The 23,452-nt window shown below is 37.5% G+C and overlaps 2 protein-coding genes across 2 annotated transcripts; both read left to right on the top strand.

Annotated features, from left to right (window-relative positions):
- Positions 1 to 1,306: 1,306 nt before the first annotated feature.
- LOC143544035 (protein AGENET DOMAIN (AGD)-CONTAINING P1-like) lies at positions 1,307 to 1,621 on the top strand. The gene has a single exon (XM_077036213.1). It carries the CDS (start codon positions 1,307 to 1,309, stop codon positions 1,619 to 1,621), a length of 315 nt encoding a protein of 104 aa, XP_076892328.1.
- Positions 1,622 to 10,191: 8,570 nt separating this feature from the next.
- Positions 10,192 to 14,251, top strand: LOC143544092 (putative E3 ubiquitin-protein ligase XBAT31). Its single transcript, XM_077036251.1, has 8 exons — positions 10,192 to 10,571; positions 10,980 to 11,042; positions 11,169 to 11,240; positions 11,332 to 11,453; positions 11,547 to 11,687; positions 12,291 to 12,398; positions 12,736 to 12,997; positions 13,443 to 14,251. Exons 1-8 carry the CDS (start codon positions 10,392 to 10,394, stop codon positions 13,830 to 13,832), a joined length of 1,338 nt encoding a protein of 445 aa, XP_076892366.1. The 5' UTR covers positions 10,192 to 10,391; the 3' UTR covers positions 13,833 to 14,251.
- The last annotated feature ends 9,201 nt before the right edge of the window (positions 14,252 to 23,452 follow it).

Raw genomic sequence — 23,452 nt, 5'->3', positions numbered from 1 at the left:
TAACGTGTTGACCGGATCCAAATTCAGACTTGTTTGATTGGTAGAAAAAAAATAATAAAATAAAATCCTAAGAAAACATTATTGTTCGGTGAAAAATAGATGGTATTAAAAGTCATATGTCGTTTTGCAACCTATTTATAAAACTATATAGTACTAAATTTTCTTTAAAAAACGCATTAAATTAATACTCTTCATATAACAGCTCCACTTTGCAACAAAAAGAAAAATGTGCTACTAGGTGTGTTATTATAACATGTTTAAGCCTTTGGAAAGGGAGAAAGAGAAACGAAACAATCTTTAAAAATAAGATGAGCTCGGTTTCGAAGGTGATTAAAGATGTTAAGTCTTTGACGTTTTTTTAATAAAAAATAGGTCATCTTTTAAAAAACTTTTTCTTAGTAAGAGTTGTATAATTTTCGTTTTAGTTGTTTTTTTTGTTTTGTTTGCCTAGCTCCTTGCTAGTTTAGCTTGTTGAACGAAAGTTGATGTTCGGAAAAAAATAGTTAATACTCAACAAAAGATCATGAACAATACTTAATTTTGTATTTTATGAAGAATTGAATTTATTATGCTAGGTTGCAAGTATAGTAGTCATTAAAAACACAACCAATTTCACCCAAACACAAGCTAACTTTGAAATTAAGAGCAGCCTTTCAACTACTAATTGATATGGGTATTAAAGATACTTTCTTTATTTTTTAAGATATTCTTTTATGTCTCGTATGTTCAGGGAAAATTCCCAATTTAGTTTAAAATAGGGGAGAGAATACGAAAATAGTCCAAAATTGATTTTAATTACCAAACTTATCGGTAACGTGAGATTGGGAATAGTGACGTGAGTTTTCGTAACCAGTCACAGATTGACACGTGTAAATGTGACGTGAAAGTTGCAACCAAATCTGTCTGAGCCGATAGTTTTCTAGCCAAAAGTATCTTCTGCAAAACCATGGTTTTGGAAAGAAAGTTAGCGGCCACGTGAGTTTTCAAAAAACAACGGAATTCGCGTTTTTTGAATTTCGTCGTCTCCAACGTATTTCGGGTGAATTTCGTCTACTTCTTGACATTTCAAAAAAGTTGAAAAAAAAGATGTTTTTGCAGTGAAGATTGTCTTATCCGATGAACTTCAAGAAAGTTTAAAAAACCGATAAATACAAAAAAAAAACCCAATAATTTACCTATGAATTTTATCTTCTCCGTTGATTTTCATTAAAAATTTTATAAATCCGAATCATGTGTATTTTAAGCTTGTTATGTCATGTATTCATTTATATGTTGTTCCATTTCAACAAAAATCTATTGTAAAACAATGAAATTCAAGAGAGGTGATAGGATTGAAGTTGTTGATATGGGTTTCGGGTTTGAAGGTTCGTTTTATGATGGCAACATAGTGTCACGGGTTGGGAAGAACACCTACATCGTTCAGTTCCGTACCCTGCTTGAAGATGATCAGTCCGGGTTTATTAGAGAGTTTGTGTCGGCTGATAAAATAAGGCCAAAGCCTGCTGATGTTGTTAGTGAGTTTGTTCTCGGCCAGAAGGTGGATGTTTTTGCAAACGATGGTTGGTGGGTTGGTCGAATTGCTAGCAAAATCGGGAAACCATTGGATTCTAAATATTTGTAGAAAAACTCATCGGATCTTACAACGTGAGCCCAATTATCACGAAAATGATAAGTTTGATATTAAAACCATCGAAAAATATGAGTTTAATATCAAAACTCATCGGATCTGACAGCACTCCTTTCAATGCAAAAAAACATGAGTTTCATTGACAACTATTCTTTTTATGCAAAAAAAGATAATTTTCAACAAAAAACCATCGAAATTATATATTTTTGTATCAAAATCTATCTTTTCTGACAACTATTCTTTTTATACAAAAAAAGATAACTTTCAACAAAAAACCATCAAAATTATATATTTTGTATCAAAATCTATCTTTTCTGAAAACTATTCTTTTTATGCAAAAAAGACGAAATTCAAGCGAAATGCGTCGCAGACGACGCATTTCAAAAAAACGCGATCACCGATTACTTTTGAAACTCACGTGGCCGCTAACTTTCTTTCCTAAACCATGGTTTTGCAGAAGATGCTTTTGGCTAGAAAAACTATCGGCTCAGACAGATTTGGTTGCAACTTTCACGTCACCTTTACACGTGTCAATCTGTGACTGGTTACGAAAACTCACGTCACGATTCCCAATCTCACGTTCCCGATTAGTTTGGTGGGACTAATTTGGTAATTAAAATCAATTTTGGACTATTTTCGTATTCTCTCTCTTATTTTGAACTAAATTAGGAAATTTCCCTTTAGTTAATGTATAATATAAATTGTAAATGATAATCAACGTATCAAAACTTCTATAAAGCTAGCTTGTCATATCTACGTCTAAGCGTAAATATTATCATAACTTTTGTAATCGGCTTGTAATATATAAATAAGTAGTAAAAACTTAAGAAATGTCAATGACTCAAATATCTTAGTAGTTGAAAATTCAACCTATCTAAAACGCATACACACATATATTACATGTTTGATTGCGGTTCTTAAAAAATAAACTTTCAAAACACGAAACAAAGTTATTCTATATTTATACTTTCAAATAAAAAAGTTATGACACATTTTCTACATTAAACTTGGTCTCATACTATGTGAGTTTAGTTGAGTTTTGTCTCTGTTTTGTTATTCCAATTTTCTATCATACTCTAGTCTAGTTTCAACGTGATGAAGACCATGTTTGTATTGATCTACATTTATATACTCATTAAACTCAAATTTAGGTTATTGTTTCAAAACGTGTTGTTCCGGACACACAAACCGGCCCACGCCATACCGTCAAAATGCGTTGTGGTAATGTGGTTTGGGCACATTTATATACAAGCAAATGTGTTACTACAAAATATATATTTGATGTCAAAAACATGGTCTTCGCCTAAAGATTTCCACCACCACCACCACCGTTGCTACACCTTCGCCTAAAGAACAATCTGCCGTCACACATCAGTAACCAGCATCATCTCCTTGTCATATCATCATCATCTCCTCACCACCACCCCTACTGCTATTTCAATTTTGCCTTTAATCCTCGGTTTTGGGTCTGCCCGCCAGGTATTCGATAAAATGTCTCAATGAGTTAATCAGTTTTTTTGGATTTACGGAGGGGAGAGCAACTGGCGGTTGCTCTCCTTTCTCCTCTTAGTTCGGGTTTTTACTCCCAAAACTCAGCTCGAGTTTGTTTGTTGGTCTTTTTGTCGTGAGGGGTTATGACAAGGGCTCGGATTGTCAAAGGAGCCCCATCGAGGGAGGTGGGCACGGGAGGTGGACATGGTTGTCGGTTCGACATCATTTCTCGTGGTGGATTAATTGATGAGGGTGCTATGTCTAAGACCTTAGAAAATAGTGTGGGTTCGGTGGGTGTTTGGCCATGTCCTTTTAGGGGGTTCCATTGTTGCCCGGATGGACGGGCGGGGTCAAGGGGGATCTCTCGGTTAATGACGCATATCAAACGACTTCATTTGTCGTCGGATGAGCGGAAAGGGACCCTACGGGACGCCATTTCCACGGATTGTGATTTATTTATTTCGGTTGGGGAGGCTTTTAAGGCCTCGGACCAGTGGCTATGTGGGGTGTGTATGCGTCCAAATGCTCTTAAACGGACGTGTCATCATGCTGATGGAGTCACCAAGTACAACGAGGGTGTGGGAGCTGTGAAGGAGTTTATTGTGGGGATTGATAAACCACATGTTATGAGGGATGTTGCTCCCTTGGGAGGGATAGTGGTGGATGAGGTTCTCCTTGACCGCGTCTTCTCTCTTCCTATCACAACTGTTAAGAGCATCCCTCATAGTTGTCATATAGCATTTTCTCAAGCGTTAACTGCGGCTCTGGGTAAGGTGGTTGCTATGCCAGACTCTGTTGAGGCATGGGTGAAACTTTTCTTGTTACCCGCGGTGCACGCTGCGTGTTTTCAGACCTTCTAAACGTCAGGAGCGCAGGTCCGGTAATTGAAAGTCTTTGCAATGTCAATTCAACAAGCACTAGCAAGTTGGGGTGCTAAGGATGGTTTTGATGCACTTATTTTATCCCTTTTTGCCACACCTATAGGGGTGAACTCGAGTCATGGGGAGCCTCTCGCTAAGCACGATGATGTTGCGGTATGCGCCAATGTGAAACAATGTTTACGAAAAGTGGCGGGCGGACATTTTACTGCCGCCGTTAAAGTATTATGCTCTTCAGGGGTTGCACCTTTCGGCAATGACACTTTGAAAGCGTTAGTGGCTAAGCATCCCAATTTGCCCCCGCCAGTTATGCCTGCTTCATTGCTTTCTGAGCCTCCTCTTGTTGTTGATGAGGATTGTGTGCTTGGATGCATTAAATCCTTCCCTAAAGGGACGTCATGCGGACGAGATGGATTGAGGGCACAACATATTTTGGATGCATTTTGTGGGGAGGGGTCGCCGATCGCTGTTGGGTTACTAAAGGCTACTACTGCGATGGTTAATTTATGTTTGGGGGGGAGATGCCCAAGGGTTTTGGCAGAGTTCATTGCGTCGGCTCCTCTCACACCGTTGCTCAAACCGGACAATGGGATTAGACCCGTTGCCGTATGTGCCATTTAGAGAAGATTGATCTCTAAGGTGGCTATGAGGGGTGTTGGGAAAGACATTACTAAATACCTGTGCGACTTTCAGTTTGGGGTGGGAGTCCCTAGTGGTGCAGAGGCCGTTCTTCATAGCGCGAACAGGTTTTTAAGTAAGTTCCATTCTGATGGGTCATTGGCTATGCTTACTATTGATTTTTGTAATGCCTTCAACTTGGTGGATAGGACTGCCCTTCTGAATGAGGTTCGGGCCCGATGTCCATCTATTTCCTTATGGGTGAACTTTTTATATGGGCAACCGGCCAGGCTATATGTGGGGGATGACCACATTTGGTCCACCACCGGGGTTCAGCAGGGGGACCCTTTGGGACCTCTTCTTTTTGCCTTAGTTCTGCACCCACTTATTCATCTAGTCCAGAGTTCCTGTAAGCTTCTCTTTTATGCTTGGTACCTAGATGATGGTACAATTATTGGGGACTCTAAAGAGGTTGCCAAAGCTTTAGATATTATCAGGTCGGAGGGTCCCCGCCTGGGCCTTGAACTTAATATTAAGAAAACCGAAGTATTTTGGCCGTCGTGCAATGGGGTTAAGATGCAGGATGGGGTGTTTCCCTGTGAGATTGGAAGACCGATGCTAGGTGTGAAACTCCTCGGGGGAGCCGTTAGCCGGGATGCGGGGTTCATCAGTGAACTTGCTATGAAAAGGGCTTCGCGAGCTGTGGAGTTGATGAGCTATCTCTCGCATTTGCGGGACCCTCAATGCGAGCTCCTTTTGCTCCGCTCATGTATGGGAGTTGGAAAGTTGTTGTTTGGTCTCAGAACATGCCAACATGTGTATGTAGGGGAAGTAGTTTCTGTGTTTGACAATGGCCTTCGAGGGGCGATTGAGGACATCGTGGTTTGTGGTGGTCCCTTCTTTGGAGATTTTCAATGGAGGTTGGCATCACTTCCGACTCGTTTTGGAGGTTTGGGTTTATGTTCAGCTTCAGACGTTTCTACTTATGCGTTTGTGGCCTCGAGGGCGCAATCTTGGGAATTACAAGACCACATTCTTTGAGGTTGTGGTATTGATGGGTTTGACTCCGATTATAGGAGTGCGATAGATCGGTTGCACATTTCACTTCCAGATTTTGACATTAGCGGTTTCTCTAATAAAGACACCGCCCCCTAAAGCCCAACATGCTTTGGCGAGTGCCCTTTATAGTGGAATCATCAAGAGTTTGGAAATGAAGTTTGATTTATCCCCTCGTCAGAAAGCGGTGTTTGAGTGTCTTCGGGCTCCTTGGGCTCAAGATTTCTTAAGTGTTCTCCATATTGAAGGATTGGACCAACATATGTCGGCTTTGGCGTACCCGACCATCCTGAAATATCGGTTAATGATCCCTTTGTTTCCGGTAGATGAGCCGTGCCCGGTTTGCCGTAAGGTTTGTTTGGATTCTTTTGGCGAGCATGCGGTTCACTGCAAAGAGTTTCCTGGGTTTAAGTACAGGCATGATTTGGTGAGGGATGTTCTATGCGATGTTCTTAAACGAGCCAGAATTTCGGCTAAAAAGGAAGCCCCGGTAAACTTTCTTACGGATCCTCAAGAAGGAAGATCTACATTACGACCGGCCGATATACTTGTTTTTGGGTGGGTAGGGGGAAAACACGCTTGTGTCGACCTCACAGGAGTGTCCCCTCTTGTTGGGAATTGAAGGCGGCATCGGGCAAGGTTGCTAAACACGAGAGAGCTTGTTTGGAGAATCAACACGTGTTTATCCCCTTCGCCTTTGACACTTTTGGTTTCTTAACTCCGGATGCCGTAGACCTTTTGAATAGGGTTCAGAAAGTTGTGTTTAGTAACGTATCAGCCCATAAGAATCAAAACTTTGTTTTTAGTCGGATTGGGTTTGCTATCCAAAAGGGGGTTGCGGCGCAGCTTGTTGCCCGCTTACCTGCCACTTCATTGTAAATCGTTTAGATGTTTCTATGTCAAAACGAATCTGGATTATTAGAACTCTTATACACACTTTTAAAGATTTATAACTTATATATTGTATATGTTATTTATAAAGCGATACATGAGACATAAATAAACTCTTACACACTAAGAAACGGTCAAATTTATTGACTTGTACTTTTTTTTTAATTCTGTATTATAAGTAGTAACACATTTGCTTGTACATTAAAAAGTTATACTCAACCGGTCGGCTCCATTTTGTATGATAATAATGACTTATATTTAAATGTTGAATCTACTTCTAGTACTTGCATCCTAATAAGATTCACACTTTTTAACTCTCATGAACATGTGTAATTGGTAGATCTGATAAGTTATATATATATATATTTTTTAAATAAACGATTTTATATATAATTTACTATAAAACGATTATAATAAAGTGGCAGGAAAACGGGCAACAAGTTGCGCCGCAACCCCCTTTTAAATAGCAAAACCAATCCTGCTAAAAACGAAGCTTTGGGACCTAGAAGCTGAAAAGGTTCCGAGTACGACGCGCTGAACCATACTCAAAAATTTCACAGCCTCTGGGGCCAGAAAACCAAATGTATCAAAGCCAAATTGTAGAAAGACATGTTGATTATCTAAACAAGCTTTCTCATGTTTAGCAACTTTGCCCGATTCAGCCTTCAACGCAGCCTGACCCACAACAAACCCACGGTCCCTGAGCCCAACAAGAGGAGACACTCCTGTAAGATCCACACAGGCGTGTTTCCCCCTGCTCACCCGAACACAAGAATATCAGATGGTCGTAAAGTAGACATCCCTTCAATAGGATCCGTGAGAAAGTTAACAGGAGCCTCCTTTTTAGCAGAAATCCCTGCCCGTTTAAGAACATCACACAGAACATCCCTAACTAAATCATGTCTGTATTTAAAGCCATGCAATTCTAGTTATTCGGAGCAACCTAACGGTAAAAGGCGACTCCAAACATCCGCTGTCACAAACATTATAGGGTAGTTCAAGCTCACTATCTTTTGCTTCGGAGAAAACCCGTCGCCCGAAGACTCATTACGGTAAAACTCATTTGAGATCATATTTTCACTTGAGACCTTTCGTCCGTCATCTCAAATCTTCACCTCCCTTCAATTTTAGTTGACGTTAAAGATCATCGGCTGTTATGAATATAAATGTTTAATTATATATGCTTAGAATTCTATTACACTTTTATAAATATTAAAAAAAGTGTTGTGGTTGAATTCAAGATCTTGAACACATGTGAAAAGAAATACTCTCCAAGAAGATTTTCTAATAATTTGAATTCATTTGCACATTTATAAGTGTTAAAAAGGCATTTTAAAACTTTGCCTTGATTTATAAAGATGTTTAAACTTCGTTTTACAAACTTCTTTTTTAAAAGAAAAACATATTATAAAGTTGAAATATTTTTTCAAATATTTTGCTTTACAACATTCATTAACACATACTGATTATGTACGCTTTTGCTTGATAATTTATTTTTCTTTGATAGGCTTTGTTGACTTGTTAAATACTTTAAAAATGAACTCTCAGTCTTGTATGCATCCATGGTCGAAGCGTACTCGTGCATCGACCATGGGGTTTTCATTATTTGTTGATTTGAACTTCGTTCGCCTCAAAGGCACCGGTTTTCATAGTTGATAATTTCATCAATCGCACGTCTTTTGTAGATCATATAGATATTGATATGTACATTTTGCCCCTTTTTGTACATCATAACAGATATGTTATCAACAAGATGGATTCTGAGCAAATGCTCATTGCTCGTTTGCATGTAACATTTCCTATTAATATCATTATGAAAATTTATATATTCCCTAATACTTCTTATAAAAGAGAAGTTGTCATCCGTTAATGTTCATCTCACCGAATGAGTTAGAGGACATTACACCATAATTCAACTAATAGGCATAGAAAAAAAATCCAAACATTGTAAATGTTTACTGAGTATCGATTACGTACATGGTAAACTAAATCAAATAGGATGATGTGAAACTTCTCAAGCCTTAAAATCACTTGTTTGGTTGTTCCATGTTCCTATGAGCTTGTACTTCAAGATTGTAAAAGCAATGGTTGAACGAGGTTTGTATATACAGGCTCCTGGGTTGCACATAGTGTGCACTTTTAAAACCACACGATACACGACACATGTATTGTTTAAGGTGGCGTCACAGTTCTTACTACGTAAGGACATAGTTACATAAAGACAAAGATGTGAACTTATGCAACTTGGGTACATCATTTTATACCTATATGAACTTTGTATTTCAACCGCATACCACGCAACATGCTTCCTTCAATTGATTGTTTGATCTTCAACCCTTAAATATTTGGCTATAATCTTTACAAATGAATACACACAATGTACCAACATGATATGAACGTCATTCATATATCGATTTCGTTCATGTTCATACTTTTTAGTTGACCTTTAATTCTTTTATCACTCATAAAACATGTATAAATCATGTTAAATTTGTTTCATTCCAAGTCTCATTGAATTCAGTGTAAAGTTTTGTTTGCGTCCCTATGGTAAATGAATGGAAACAACTTGTAACCCCAATTATAAATTTGATTCTTAGTCCATGTAGCTACAGTTTCATTACACATTACGTTTTTTTGTTAAATATTTGTTAATTAGTTAGGACGTTAAAATAATGGTATTTCATTAAATTTGCCACCATTTAATTATTTATATCAACACCACCGACACCATCATCATTCACATTTCACCACCAAAAAATGATATAGAAAATGACAATTTATGCTCGGAATTTTGAAATTTGTGCATCTAAATCAAAATCTGACCTAAATCACAGGCCGTTGCAGGCGGAGATTGACAATGGGTCACGAGAAATATGTTGTCTGATGAAACGGTTCTCAAAATCAAAATCCTAATTTACTGCAGCTGTCGTTGCCATTCCCCCTGTGCAGATCCAAACCCTCAACCACATATTCACAACAACGATTTACAGGTTTGTATGTTGGTGTTTCAAGAAATCAAATTGTATATTTGTGTCAATCAGTCGTGAATCACGAAGTTCAGATTTGCCTTTCGAAGATAAACCTAGTGAGATGTCCGGAGTCCGAATATGCATCGTACCACCAACTACCACCATTGGTTGTTGGAGCATGGTCCGAAGGTGGCTACTTGTTGTAGATGGTGGTGACTGGTGGTAATGGTGGCCAGTGACGAATGAGTGGTCGGTGCAAATGGATGGTGATTGTATTTGCTGGTAATTTAACAGATCAAGAAGCAAATTGGTAATTTAATAGACAGAGATACGCATCATGTAACGAAATTGCAGCCACAAGTACTTAACCGATCAAATTTGAAAAACAAAGTTACAAGTTATATCCGTCCAATTTATCACAAGAACGCAAACATTACTTTACTCTTCATTCAAACTAATAAAAAAAATATATTAACATACACATCTTTTCATTCTTATTGCTCCTAAATATCAAAACATAAATATAAACAAACATAAGATTTTTTTTTATATATCCAATTGGTTGAATAATTGATGGTAATGAAAAACAGTCAAACAACTAGACTTAATTTATTTATCCATCCATCTTGAACATATAAAAACCAAAACCTGCCCGTAAAATATCTCACTACTGCCCGCCTTCACACCTCTTCTATTCTTCACCTTCCCACCTGCCCGTTCCTACCCTCTTTACCTGCCCGAACTCCACATTTCTCAGTACAACTCCAGCTTAAATGTGAAACCTTTACCACTTTCTTCTTCACCCATCACTCCTTCCGGTGGTAGTGGCTGTTTCCGGCGGACTTCCGGCCACTCTCCGCCATGGGTCAGGGGATGAGTTGCAGAGTACCAGATGAACATGGGTTGTTTACAGCCGTACAGTTTGGTGATCTGGAGCTTGTGAAGAGTATTTTGGATAAAGATCCATTGCTTTTTCAGCAAACAACTGTTTATGATCGTCATTCTGCTCTTCATATTGCTGCTGCCAATGGCCAGATCGAGGTGGGTGTTTTTGTAATTTCAAGATTTTGTTGATTTACAGTTTCTGTATATTCATAAAGATTGAAACTTTATGGGATTTGTTCAAGTATTTCATGTGGGTGTTTTCAAGATTTATTGATTTGTTCAAGTATTTGATGCATTTTATAAAATATAATAAAAAAATCAAGATTTCTTGAAATCTTGATCTATTACTGTTCTTAAATGAAATTTGATGGGTTTATTGAAGTATTTAATGTGGGTGATTTCAAGGTGTAAAGCATAAATCTTTATGTGAAATTTGATGGATTTCTTGAAATATTTTATGTGGGTGGTTTCAAGATTTATTGATTTCTTGATTTACAGTTCTGTAATTCATAAAGATTGAAACTTTGATGGATTTCTTGACACATTTTTTGTGGGCTTTGTCAGATTCTTTCTATGCTGCTGGAAGATCGATCCGTCAATCTCGATTCGTTGAATCGGCATAAACAGGTGTGAATGTGTCTAGATTGAACTCGATTTCATGCGCAAGTTGTCGCCTTTTGAAATATTTATTTCCCCCCTTTTGATGGATTTGTCTAATTTGGTTGACTTTGATTATTGGGTCTTTATTGGTAGACTCCATTGATGATGGCTGCAATGCATGGGAAGATTGATTGTGTTAAAAAGCACATTGAAGCTAATGCAAATGTATGTCAATTCCTTTCATTTGATCGGTTTTACTCTTTAAAAATCTCTTGATAATGTTGAGTTAGTGATAATATTATCTGCAATTTGTTAGATTTTGATGTTTGATTCACCAAATGGAAGAACATGCTTGCACTATGCTGCTTATTATGGCCATTCTGATTGTCTTGAAACCATTCTTTCGGCTGCCCGAACGTCTCACGTTGCAGCTTCTTGGTGTGTTTCTTTGATCTTGAGAAGATTCAATCTAAAGTAGATTTTTTTATATTAAGTACTAAAGTTTTGTAAATTGTATTGGGGGGGTTTTAGGGGATTCTCAAGATTTGTGAACATTAGAGACGCTAAAGGGGCAACACCTTTGCATTTGGCTGCCCATCAAAGACGACCACGATGTGTTCATGCTCTTCTAGACAGTGGGGCTCTTGTTTGTGCATCTACCGGTGGCTACGGGTATGAATTCATTGAAGAAACTTATTTAATATATCGTTCTTAGATTTGAGTCGTTTAAAGATGACGTGGATCCCTTTTGGGTCATTATGTGTGCAAAATATTAGCTGTCAAAATAAAAATGCTACATTTTTGTAGAAAGATGTTATGATATATAGTATTGTTTTATATACAAATGTTAAACTTACAGTTTACAAAATGATCTAAACTGTACACAAAACTGTCTTTTAACAACTCCGGTATCCAAAAATGATAAGATACATTTATACTTTATGAAAAGAAAAAAGAAAATTTCATTTGTAAATAGGTCGGTTTGAGTTATGTTTTATCTAAAAACATATCAAATGGTCCAAATAACAATATATCGGTAAAAAGGAAATGAGTCATACGGATATGTATTTAACACATACATTTAAATATTCTAAAGCTATAGTTTTTGCAATCATGTTTTGAGCCATCCCAATGAGTCATTCCAACCTGACACGATCAGTTTCAACACATTACCGAGTTACCAACTATGACCCGTTACACAACCCGTTTGACACGCCCGTTCCCCCCCTCTAGTATTGTATTCACGAGTCAATTTTTGTTTGTCATTGTTTACAGTTTCCCTGGTAGCACACCACTTCATTTGGCTGCAAGAGGGGGCTCAATAGATTGCATTAGAGAATTATTGGCATGGGGTGCAGATCGGCTTCACAGAGATGCATCCGGGTACATTTTATTTCCAAATTATATCGATTATATTTGCCACTTGCCAGTGTACTTAAAAGTTAAAACATCATTTTCTTGATTACTTGTAGTGCATCAAGATTAGTTTTTTTTTTTACTTTATGACTACATGGAAATTATGTTATGCATGCTTATTTTTTGAACCACTTTTTAGTGTATAAAAATAACTATTAATGCATCTAAAAAAGATTTCACTTGTTACAAAGAATTCCATGAAAGATATCTCTTGGATCCACCGCAAAGTTTGCAGGTTTTGATAAAAGAGTTTTACGCAGTTTCTTTTTGTGATTTTTAAGCTTATTTTTGCAAATAAATGCAGGAGAATTCCGTATTTGGTTGCTGTAAAGCATAAGAACGACGCGTGTGCGGCTTTATTAAATCCGTCATCTGCAGAACCGTTGGTTTGGCCATCACCATTAAAGTTCATTAGTGAACTTGATAAAGATGCGAAAGCTTTGTTAGAGCAAGCTTTAATGGATGCTAATAGGGAGAGGGAGAAACCAATATTAAAGGGAACGGGTTATTCACTACCATCTCCGTCACATTCGGAGACTGGAACTAACGATGATAATATCTCCGAGGTAATTTGAATTTAATTATTCTTCTTTCTATCTTTAGAAAGTCAAGAATATGTGACCATGGAACACTATGCAAAAAAGTTGGATTTGAAATGGTCAAAGTTGATGATTTTTGACTTTAGCTACACATATCTTTGTTTGCAATTCCGAAATCTTGGTCATGGGTTTTCGCTTTAACAGCATAAAGTTTCTCAATTTACTTGCATTTTGGTGTTTCTTGACCATATTATATAAATTTGATCATGGGTTTCATGTGAACAACAAAAAGTTTCTTAATTTACTAACATGATGGTGTTTCTTGGTGCATTACATAATTTGATCATGGGCTTTCATATAAACATAAAAAAATGCATCAATTCCTTCAGTTTTGGTTTTTCTTGGTGGTATTTTTCAAGTTTAATTATGAGCTTTCGTTTAAACTAAAAAAAAATCCATGCTTTATTTGCAGGTAAGCGAAACCGAGTTATGTTGTATATGTTTTGACCAAGTATGCACAATCGAGGTCCAAGATTGTGGTCACCAAATGTGTGCACAATGCACCTTAGCCTTATGCTGCCACAACAAACCCAACCCAACAACAACATCACTTAGCGCACCCGTCTGCCCGTTTTGCCGAAGCAGCATTGCTCAGTTGGTGGTTGCAAAAGTCAAAGTCTACACCGATGATCTTGACCTCACTTCCTCTACAAAAGTGCCCAAACTGAGAAAATCAAGAAACTTCAGTGAGGGAAGTAGCAGCTTCAAGGGTCTATCGGGAGTGCCATCGTTTGGGAAAATGGTGGGCCGTGGCTCTGGGAGAATATCCGCGGATAACGAATGCATCATCGACAAACCGTAAAAAAATAGACATTTTGAACACGTGGCAAGCAAGGATTGGCTGAAGAAAGTCTTGGTCCCAGTTGGGTATTTGTGGAAAATGTCTTTGTGTCTACTCTTTAAGAAGATCTCACAAGGAATAAGCAAAGTAAAATATGTGATTTCTTTTTTTGCATATTTGGGTATTTTTTTTTGTAATCTTTCTATGTATTACTTCACCTTCAAGAACAAGCATATTCCCCTTTAGAAGTAGTATTCTTTTGAAGGTTAGAACATCCATCACATTTGTCAAAAAACTTGTACCCTAAGCATCAAGATTTGTGCATCAAGATTTGTGCATCAAGATTTGCCTTAGCCACCTCAAAAGTAGACAATGGTGTGTGGTAAATTGTACCCCACCTTTTTGTAATTTTCTTGCTTGATTGGTTATGGGATGTTGTAGCATTGTATAATATAAATAGGGCAATTCTAACCACACCGCCGGTGTGGTTAGAAAACCGCACAAGACGCGACGTTAAGGAGTAAACGTGGTGGGGTATGACGATGTGGTCAATCAATCAAATCAACTATCATCTCATCATTTCAAATCAACAGATTATTATCATTAATATTAATGATATTAACCTAAAGTTGATAATTATAAGAATTTGATTTAAATATAAATTTGTTTTAATTATATGATTATGATTATTATGATAAAAAATGATATATATTTAAATAAATATAAAATAAGTGACTTGAGGAATATAATATGAGGTGTTGGCTATTTGTTTAAAAAAATATTAAATGAAATAAACATCTTCATTTTGCTTTGATTTTTGGTGTTTTGGAATCAAAGTTCTGTTCGTTTTCTTTTTTGTTTATGTAGTTAAACTACTATTATGATCATGTTTATCTACTTGGTTGGATTTACCTTTCAATATTAGAAAGCATAAAAAACATAAAACCATGTGATACAAAATATAAAAGTTTATAACAAGTTCCCGTTCATACAAAATTTGAACTTGTAAAGTTCATAACGAGTTCATAAAATCTTCATAACATACAAAATATTAAAGTTTGATAGAATATTAAAAAGTAGTGTAAACCAATATTTACACTACCGTGTCCCCGTCTCCGTCGGTTGAGGCGCCGGCGCCGGCGCCGGCCCTTGATGTGCTAGCCTCGTGATCAAAGCGTGGGGGAGGTAATGTGTAATCCTCACCGCGCTGTCGGCTGGCCTCCCTCTCCATCATCCAATCCATTTGACGTTGCATCCGTAGCACCGCGGCCTCGACTCTCCGTAAGCGTGCATCAGTGGCATGGTCTAAACGCACAGCGCGATAGGTGCGCGGTGCGTGCTGCGGCACCTGTGGCTGACATTAAAGTGAGAATTAAATGTTAATATTTAGACATAAACGAATATATGTAAACGAGTTATAAAAGTAACCTGAACCTGCTCCGTTCCATCCGCCGCTTCATCCTCCCCCTCCCCTCTGTCCTCGTCCCCCGATTGCTCTTCGTGGTTGTCGTCGACGTGCACCTCCGGGGCAATCAATGGTGGAGGCTCGACTAATGGCACCGGTATGTACGGTGGCATACCGAAGTCCGTGACGAGACGGTCTCTTCTTGTCCCGTCGGGGTCCCTAAACTTGAGAACAATACGCATGCCCTGGGCGCTACCACGGGCGAGCTCGCGGGGGGATACAGTCGGGATCGTAAGGTTATTTACCTGTGTTTCAAGTCCCAAATAATCCGCGATGCGTGTCACGTAGGGGCCACTGAGCAACGATCCTCTTCCCTGCCTGTGCGGGTATGTGGCGATGTAGTAGGCGAAGCCATGGGCGAGGTTGCAATCGATCTTCGTCAACAGTCACCGCAGAAAGAACAAGTCTGAGAGTTTGCAGTGGTCAGCACCATGATGTCGACCTTGTACTGACGAGGCTATCAGCCTGTGTAGGTACCTGCATAACGAAATATAATATAAGGTAAATATAATATAATGTAGCGTAATATATTACAATGTAGCGTAATGTAAAGTAACATAGGTTCACGTACCTGTACAACGGGTCAATGATGTAGGAGGCTTTTGTTTGGCTACCTTTAGGGAAAGAGTTACTCGCAATCGCACGCCACCAAACGCGCAGATAATCATCTGCGGCCCTGCGGATGCTGTCGGTGTAGATCGGCTACGGGACCTCCTCCTCGGTGTAAAAGCCGATCGCCACGGCGAACTCCTCCAATGAAAAGTACCGGTCGACCCCAAACATCTTGAACGAAACCTCCCACGCCCGACCCTCTGGGTTCTGATCTCTCATCGGCACCTCTGGCCTCCCCGCCTCCCGTGGCCTGAAATTAAATAAACAAAATGTTTTGAATATATTAAAAAAATGTGTAGGCGGAAAACGAAGTTAAAGTAAAAAGAAAAACACCTGAAACGGAATGTTGAATAAACCTCTAGCGTAAGCTCCCGGTGTGCGGGGTAGTTCATCGTAAACATCCTCATCCACGGCGTGTCGTTGCCGACAAACCCTAACATCCTTTGGTCCTCGCCAACCGACTCCATAAAACTGAGGCTTAAAATGGTATTCGGCATAGGGTTCATCAATCGGAGCTGGATGTACCGGTCGTGCTCGAGTGTCCCGAGAACAAACTGTGTGTGTGGGTAACCCACCAACACATCATCCCCTTCAATAGATTTTGGCGGTTGTTCTCTCCGCCGCCTCCGTCTTGGGCGCTGCTCAGCCTCCTCCTCCTCATGCTGCTGGTAGATGATGTCTTCCTCTATGATGTCCATCTGTTTATCATATATATATATATATATATATATATATATATATATATATATATATTAAAAGCCACATTTTAGTTTTCTCAATAAACACAACTGTTGATGGATATTTGAAACAAATAAGATTTTGGTTTCAAATTTTCAAACCGACCGTATAAAACCGTACCGGACGAAAGATTTAATCGTATATATTAACTGTTTAATATTTCATAATATATAGTATTTCTTTAAGTTTATTAAAAAAGGTGCATTGTATAAACCCCAAACCGTGAAACCAAACCGGAACCAAACCGTTAATAATGGTTCGGTTTGGTTCGGTTTTAAATCTCAACGGTTCGGTTATTAGTTTTGGATAATTGCAAACCGTTTGGGTTCGGTTTAACCCGAAAATCGTCAAAACCGGGCCTTGAACACCCCGAGTTGAGTCGTCTAACAAGGTCAACACAGTCATGATTATCAAACCTATATAACCTGATTATCAAACCCTTAAATAACCCGCTCAAGTATACCTATATAACTTGATTATCAAACTCTAACCCGATTAAATACTCTAATATATACGAGAGTCAACCCATACAAACTTCAACATAATCATTTAACAAACTTCAACATAATCATTCTTACTAATTGTAATTTTAGTAAATAAAAAAATAATAATTGAACCAAAACATTAAAACATACCTTATTGGTGAAGACTGGAGTGAAGGAGAGATGGATAATAGGGATGGAAAGGAAGGTTTCGGACGGTGTGGCTGAAAGAGAGACGGTTGGCGGTGGACTTCGGCAGTGGTGGTGGGTTAGGGTTTGACCTGCAGTTGTGGTGGGGAAGGGAGGTTGTGTGATTTTTTTGTTTGTTATCGCTGGGTAAAAATAAATAACCTAACTTGCTGGGTCAAAAAAAGGAAAAAAGTGGAAATAAAAAAAATAAGGCGCTACAGATGAGAGTCGAACCCGGGTTGACAGGAGTGTTGGCTGGATTAAAGGGAGGAGTATTACCACCAGACCAGTATTCCTGATTGTATATGGGTTCATTCACAAAATATATATCTGTTCACTGTCACATATATGAAACAAATTTTGAGATGAACTTCCTTTGTATATTAATTATAGAAACAGATTGCTTATGCATGTCGCCTTATGGCCTGCTGGTTAACACTTGAAGCTTTGTGGGTAGAGGTCGCGGGTTCGACACCTGTACACCACGTTTTTGTTGGAAAGTTTTTTTTTATTTCCTTTAAACCACAATTAATCATATTAATAATAATAATAATGACTAAATATGAATTATTTCACTAAAACCCGACTTTGTAAATACCGTCATCATATCATCATCATAACATCAACATCATCATCATCATAACATCATCATCATCATATCATCATCATAATATCATCATCATTATCATCATGTCATTATGATATCATCATCATCATAATATTAGTTTCATATCATCATCATATCATTATGATATCATCATCATCATCATAATATTAGTTTCATATCATCATCATCATCATCATACCATCATCATCATCATCATCATCATATCATTATGATATCATCATCATCATAATATCATCATCATCATCATAACATCATCATCATACCATCATCATATCATTATGATATCATCATCATCATAATATTAGTTTCATATCATCATCATCATAACATCATCATCATCATAATATTAGTTTCATATCATCATCATCATAACATCATCATCATCATTGTCACACCCCAACCTACGGCGGAAATGTCGGGGCGCGAACTGATTGTCACAGCTCTCAAGGTACTATCATGCAATATTAAAAGTGTCGATATCTATTAAATAAATTTCCAAATAACAATTATCCATACAAAATTCAAATACACAAATACATATATCAATCAATTACATTATGTCTCATTAAGTTTTTCTCCTAGCATAAATCCTTAAGTGATCTTGTACTTCACATCAAACGAATACCTGCATATGCGTTGAAAATAATATAGTTTTGTCAACACAAGGTTGAGTGAGCAACACACCAGTTCAAAGTATAAATAAAAATATGTATTTGCAACAAGTCATATGAGAATAACAAAATAACCAAATGAGTAAGTATAACTGAGATGTCGAGAAGCACAAAGCTATAACGACTGGCGTATGATCATACTAGACTGAGATAATGTTGGACCTCTCCGAATGCGAAAGCATACAAAGCAAATAAGCACATAAACAAGTAAGGTATAAGTTGTTAACACATAAGACAAAGTTGCAGTTTTAAGTATAAGTATGTATGAGAAAATATATTTACGCATATGTCCCCAAAACGTTGAAAGCGGTAAAATAAGGGAAAATGATACTCACCTCGATAGACGAACAAAGGATGATTAAGAAAATGAGAAGACGGAAAAAGTCACACGCGAACAATAAATCCTAAAAGAAACGAGAGTAACGGATACGCTTAAGTAAAGATTTAAGATCGATTACAACAACTCGATAACCATTAATAAGTAAATATTATAATACTATAATATTATATATAGATTTATAAAATAAAATAATTATTCTAATTTATAAAGAAAATAACGTAATAAATAATACTTTTAACTTTTAAAGTTTACTTAATTTTATATAAAAATATTAGATTTTAAGTTAATATATATATTTATATATAGTCTTTAAAGTATAATATACTTATTTATATTTACATATACGTGTATAAGCCTTTATGTGTATACGAGAACGAAAACAAGAGTTAAACGAGTGTTACAAAATCGGTTTTTAGTGAAATAATTATTATTTAGTTATTATTATTGTAAATATAAGGATTAAATGGTTTATATAAAATAAAACAAGGAAATTCCCAAAAAAACGGGGTGCAGGTGTGATACCCTCAAAATCCACTAACGGAGTTTTACCGTCAGAGGGTGTGAACTAACAGGATCGGATTCATTAGTTATAATCAAACCATAAAACAAATGTTTTCAAACCACAAGAACGTTTACGAGTAATTAAATGCGGAAGCGTAAAAACCATAAAACAAGTGTTGCGTCACGCAGGACGACTTAAAACCCAATGATAACGGTTTAAAATAAGTTTGCACAAACAAAAGCGTTTCAAGCAATGCATGATCCTATACCGCGCGCCCGCCTCGGCTACCTGAGAATAACATACTAAATGTGTCAACACGGGGTTGGTGAGTTCACAAGTTCATATAAAATAAAGCGTTTAGCGTTTTGCGTTACCAGATAGTGTTAAATCAATTATATATCTATAGGTAGCTAGCCTATAAAGCAAGTATTACTAAGTGTTCGACACCGAAGCTGACTGTTTATCAAGTGCCTTTCCACCAGGTCATCCAGACCATGGTAATGTGTTAGCCAAAATTACACCCACTCGACCTCCAGTCGAGTTTAGCGTTGGGTGGGGTTTGTCAAACCCAGTAGTACTACTCAACAGTGACTCGCTATTTTCCAATACTAAACGGTTCGATGTGTAGGACTTCAATTGTTTCGTTTGCCACTTAGCCTTTACAAGTGATATATAATTTACTAACAAAATCTTAAAAGCGTTTTCGGAGTATGTTATCTCCCCCAAGTGAAAAGCGTTTAAAGAGTTTAAAAAGGGGTAAGTGAAACTCACTGTTTGCGAAGATTACTAAAAACCAAAGTCCGAGAGATGTGCGTCACAGAAAAATCCTCACTCGCGTTCTAAGACACAAAAATGAGATTTTTCTAAGTATCAGAACTATTATCGAGTCTCTAGACCCGGCACATAATTCCTAAGCACAAAAATACGTTTCGTGTTCGTTTGTGAATCGTGTGTGAATTAACAAGCATATTTGTGATACGTTACACGTGTGAGTAACTACTTACGTGTCAAGTGTTAATAGCGTACGTATCTAGCAATTATTCCCCGCAAGGGCAATTTGGTCAAAACATAACAATTAACTAGCAACTAGCACTTTTCATGTATTTTCACAAAGTTCAGCAGCTAACTTTACCGAGACAGAATTCTACTTGAAAGATTATCCTATTCAACAGATCATATCATTTCAATTAATTTACCAAAAATCACCACAAAAGCATACATGTGTTAGGTTTCCAGAACATATTTTGTTGTATTTTTATTCCACATATATTTCTCACAATGATCAATTTACTACAGCAAACTCACAACAGTCAAATTCATGCGCAACAGAATGTTATTTGTAATTCCCGTTAAATAAAAAATCCAACAAATGCAAGACCAATTGGGTTAGGTTCTTAACTCAACAAGTTAACTTCCAGAAGTGGAACCAACCCATTTGGTCTTGTAGTTCATGAGATATAATATTTACAAAATAACCTAACAGCAGGTCTCACAATTCAGATTTGCACAACGTTTTTGTAAAATCATAAAAGTTAACTTTTACACGTCCAAAAATTGAAAATTTATATTCCTTAGAAACTAGACTCAACATAGCACCTTGTAGCGTTAATAACCTCGACCAATTTTCACATTAACATTTAGTTACAGTCAATTGAACATCAAAAACAACATCTGTCCAGAAACTGTTTGCATCCAAACTCAACATGTTAACCATCTATAGACCACAATCCGTTCATATGACATTCTAGACACCATAATCACTATCCATGCACATCAATTACACACCACATACATGGTTAGGGTTTTACTTGAACTCAAAATCAAAGAAACAAGCAATTAACATTCAATAACATCGATTCTAGTTATCAAATCAACAATCAATACATAATTAAACATCATCTAATCAAAACAAAGCATATGAACACCATATATATGATTTTCGGATTCTAGGGTTTATAATTAACCCATTCAAACTCAAAATTAAGCATGTAAAATACATAGGATAGTTGTTTATATCTTCCTAGCACCTTAATCTTCAATTAAACTTGAAAGATCTTGTGTGTATGTGTGTGTGTGATTGACGGCAGCCAAGAACAAGAGGGGAGGGGGGGGGGGTGGGGGGGGCGATCGGTGTTAGAGGGAGAGAGAGAGAGTGTTAGGGTTTAGGTTAATATTATTATTTATAATAACATGTTACATCTAGGACCCTCAACTTCTAATTTGTACTTTTCTAGCTTATTTTAACTAGTTTGCATATTGAGTTAACGTTTTATAAAATGTTATCACATAACACATAATTACCACATAATTATTGTTTTGACGTTTTTCGTTTATTCACCAATTGTTTGCGTCAATTCGTTTGCGTTTTGGTGCAATTCCCGAAAGACTATACATGTAGTAGTTGTCAAGCGTCATTTAAAACCTTAGTTTAAATGTAATGAGATGTGCGTTAAAGATCCAGTGATCTTAAGTTTGAGTTGACGGAGTTGAGTTAACGGAGTTAACCTGAAATTGACGAGTGTCACATCATTCCCATGTTAAAGAATTTTCGTCCCGAAAATTTGAGTCAAGTCGTGATGAGTGTCTGAAAAGAAAATAAGAAGAATTTTCAGTCTGTTATATCATCCCCTGGTAGAAAGAAATTTCGTCCCGAAATTTAATTCATACCTCTGGTGATTTCTTACGGTTTGTCGGGTTTCGCGGTTTTCTATGTTTGGTTAGTCCTTCAAAAAGGTGATGATACTTTTTCATCATTTGATCCTCGCGTTCCCATGTGAACTCCGGTCCACGTCTAGAGTTCCAACGAATCTTAACGATTGGAATTTTGCTGTGCTTGAGCGTTTTGGTTTCCCAATCCCAAACTTCGACTGGTTCTTCAATGAAGCGTAGCTGTTCATCAACTTGCAATTCGTCCAAAGGAACTGCTTGGGTTTCATCGGAAAGGCATCTCTTCAAATTGGATACGTGGAATACATTGTGTACGCCACTGAGTTCTGTTGGTAAGTCCAGTCGGTACGCCACCGGACCAACGCGCTCTGTTATCCGGTAAGGACCAACGTATCGTGGATTGAGTTTGTTTGCTTCCCAAAGTGAAGGTTCCCAGCCGGATCTACACGGAAATATCTCGTTCTACGTAGGTGCGGAATCCCTACGTAAGACGATACGAGCGTAGAAGACGATACACGTTAAACACAAGCAAACACACGTTACAATACACAAAAGACACGTTGTATTGCAACTAATAACACGTGATATGTCAATCACTGATTACACGTATTGAATCGTACAAAACATACAAGCCGCATCCCAACCTTAAATACACTTCGACAACTTCGCCTAACATGCTAGGCGAAGTTGTCACTAACTTCGCTTAAACCACAAGTTCGCTTATGATGGGCGAACTTGTGAAACATATTAACTAACACATAACAAAACCAACTTAACACAATTACAGACACTAGATACTGAACTACTGACATCATGTACCAACAGACTCCCCCTTGGCAGTAGCTTCATATCTCATCTTCAATCACGTGTCTTGTAATCTCAAAAATCTCGTATCTCCCGTCTTCAAGCATGAACGCCTTCTCGTACACAAACTGAAACTACGCTTTGGTATTTCTTGGCTTCTTCTTTCCAAGCAGGAATGTAAAATATCTTTTTCTCGTTCAGCACCTGCAAGTCTGCTTGAGACAAATTCACTAAGTGCATAGGATCATACACTCTCATCAACTCTTGTTCATCTTCATCCTCCATCACTGCTTCAGCTGTTTCACTATCAACGTACCACCATTTCAGATCCTTGAGCACATCCTTGGGCATTTGTTTCATCGGCACTTCTTTTAAACACCGGATTGGCTTATACTTCATTATCATCCAAGGCTTGCCATCTGCTCTCATTCCTCTGTCTCTGTCTTCAACGAGCTTTCCTTTCTGCGGTTTCAACAGCTCGAACATTTTCTCCTTTATGCTTTCTTTCCAGACTATCTTTCCAATGATCCTAGCCATGTTATC

The sequence above is a fragment of the Bidens hawaiensis genome, unplaced genomic scaffold (assembly GCF_021521415.1).
Source record: "Bidens hawaiensis isolate Kalapana, Puna unplaced genomic scaffold, B.hawaiensis_p1.1 tig00013426_1, whole genome shotgun sequence".
Taxonomy (NCBI): domain Eukaryota; kingdom Viridiplantae; phylum Streptophyta; class Magnoliopsida; order Asterales; family Asteraceae; genus Bidens; species Bidens hawaiensis.
This window is presented reverse-complemented; position numbering and strand designations above follow the sequence as displayed.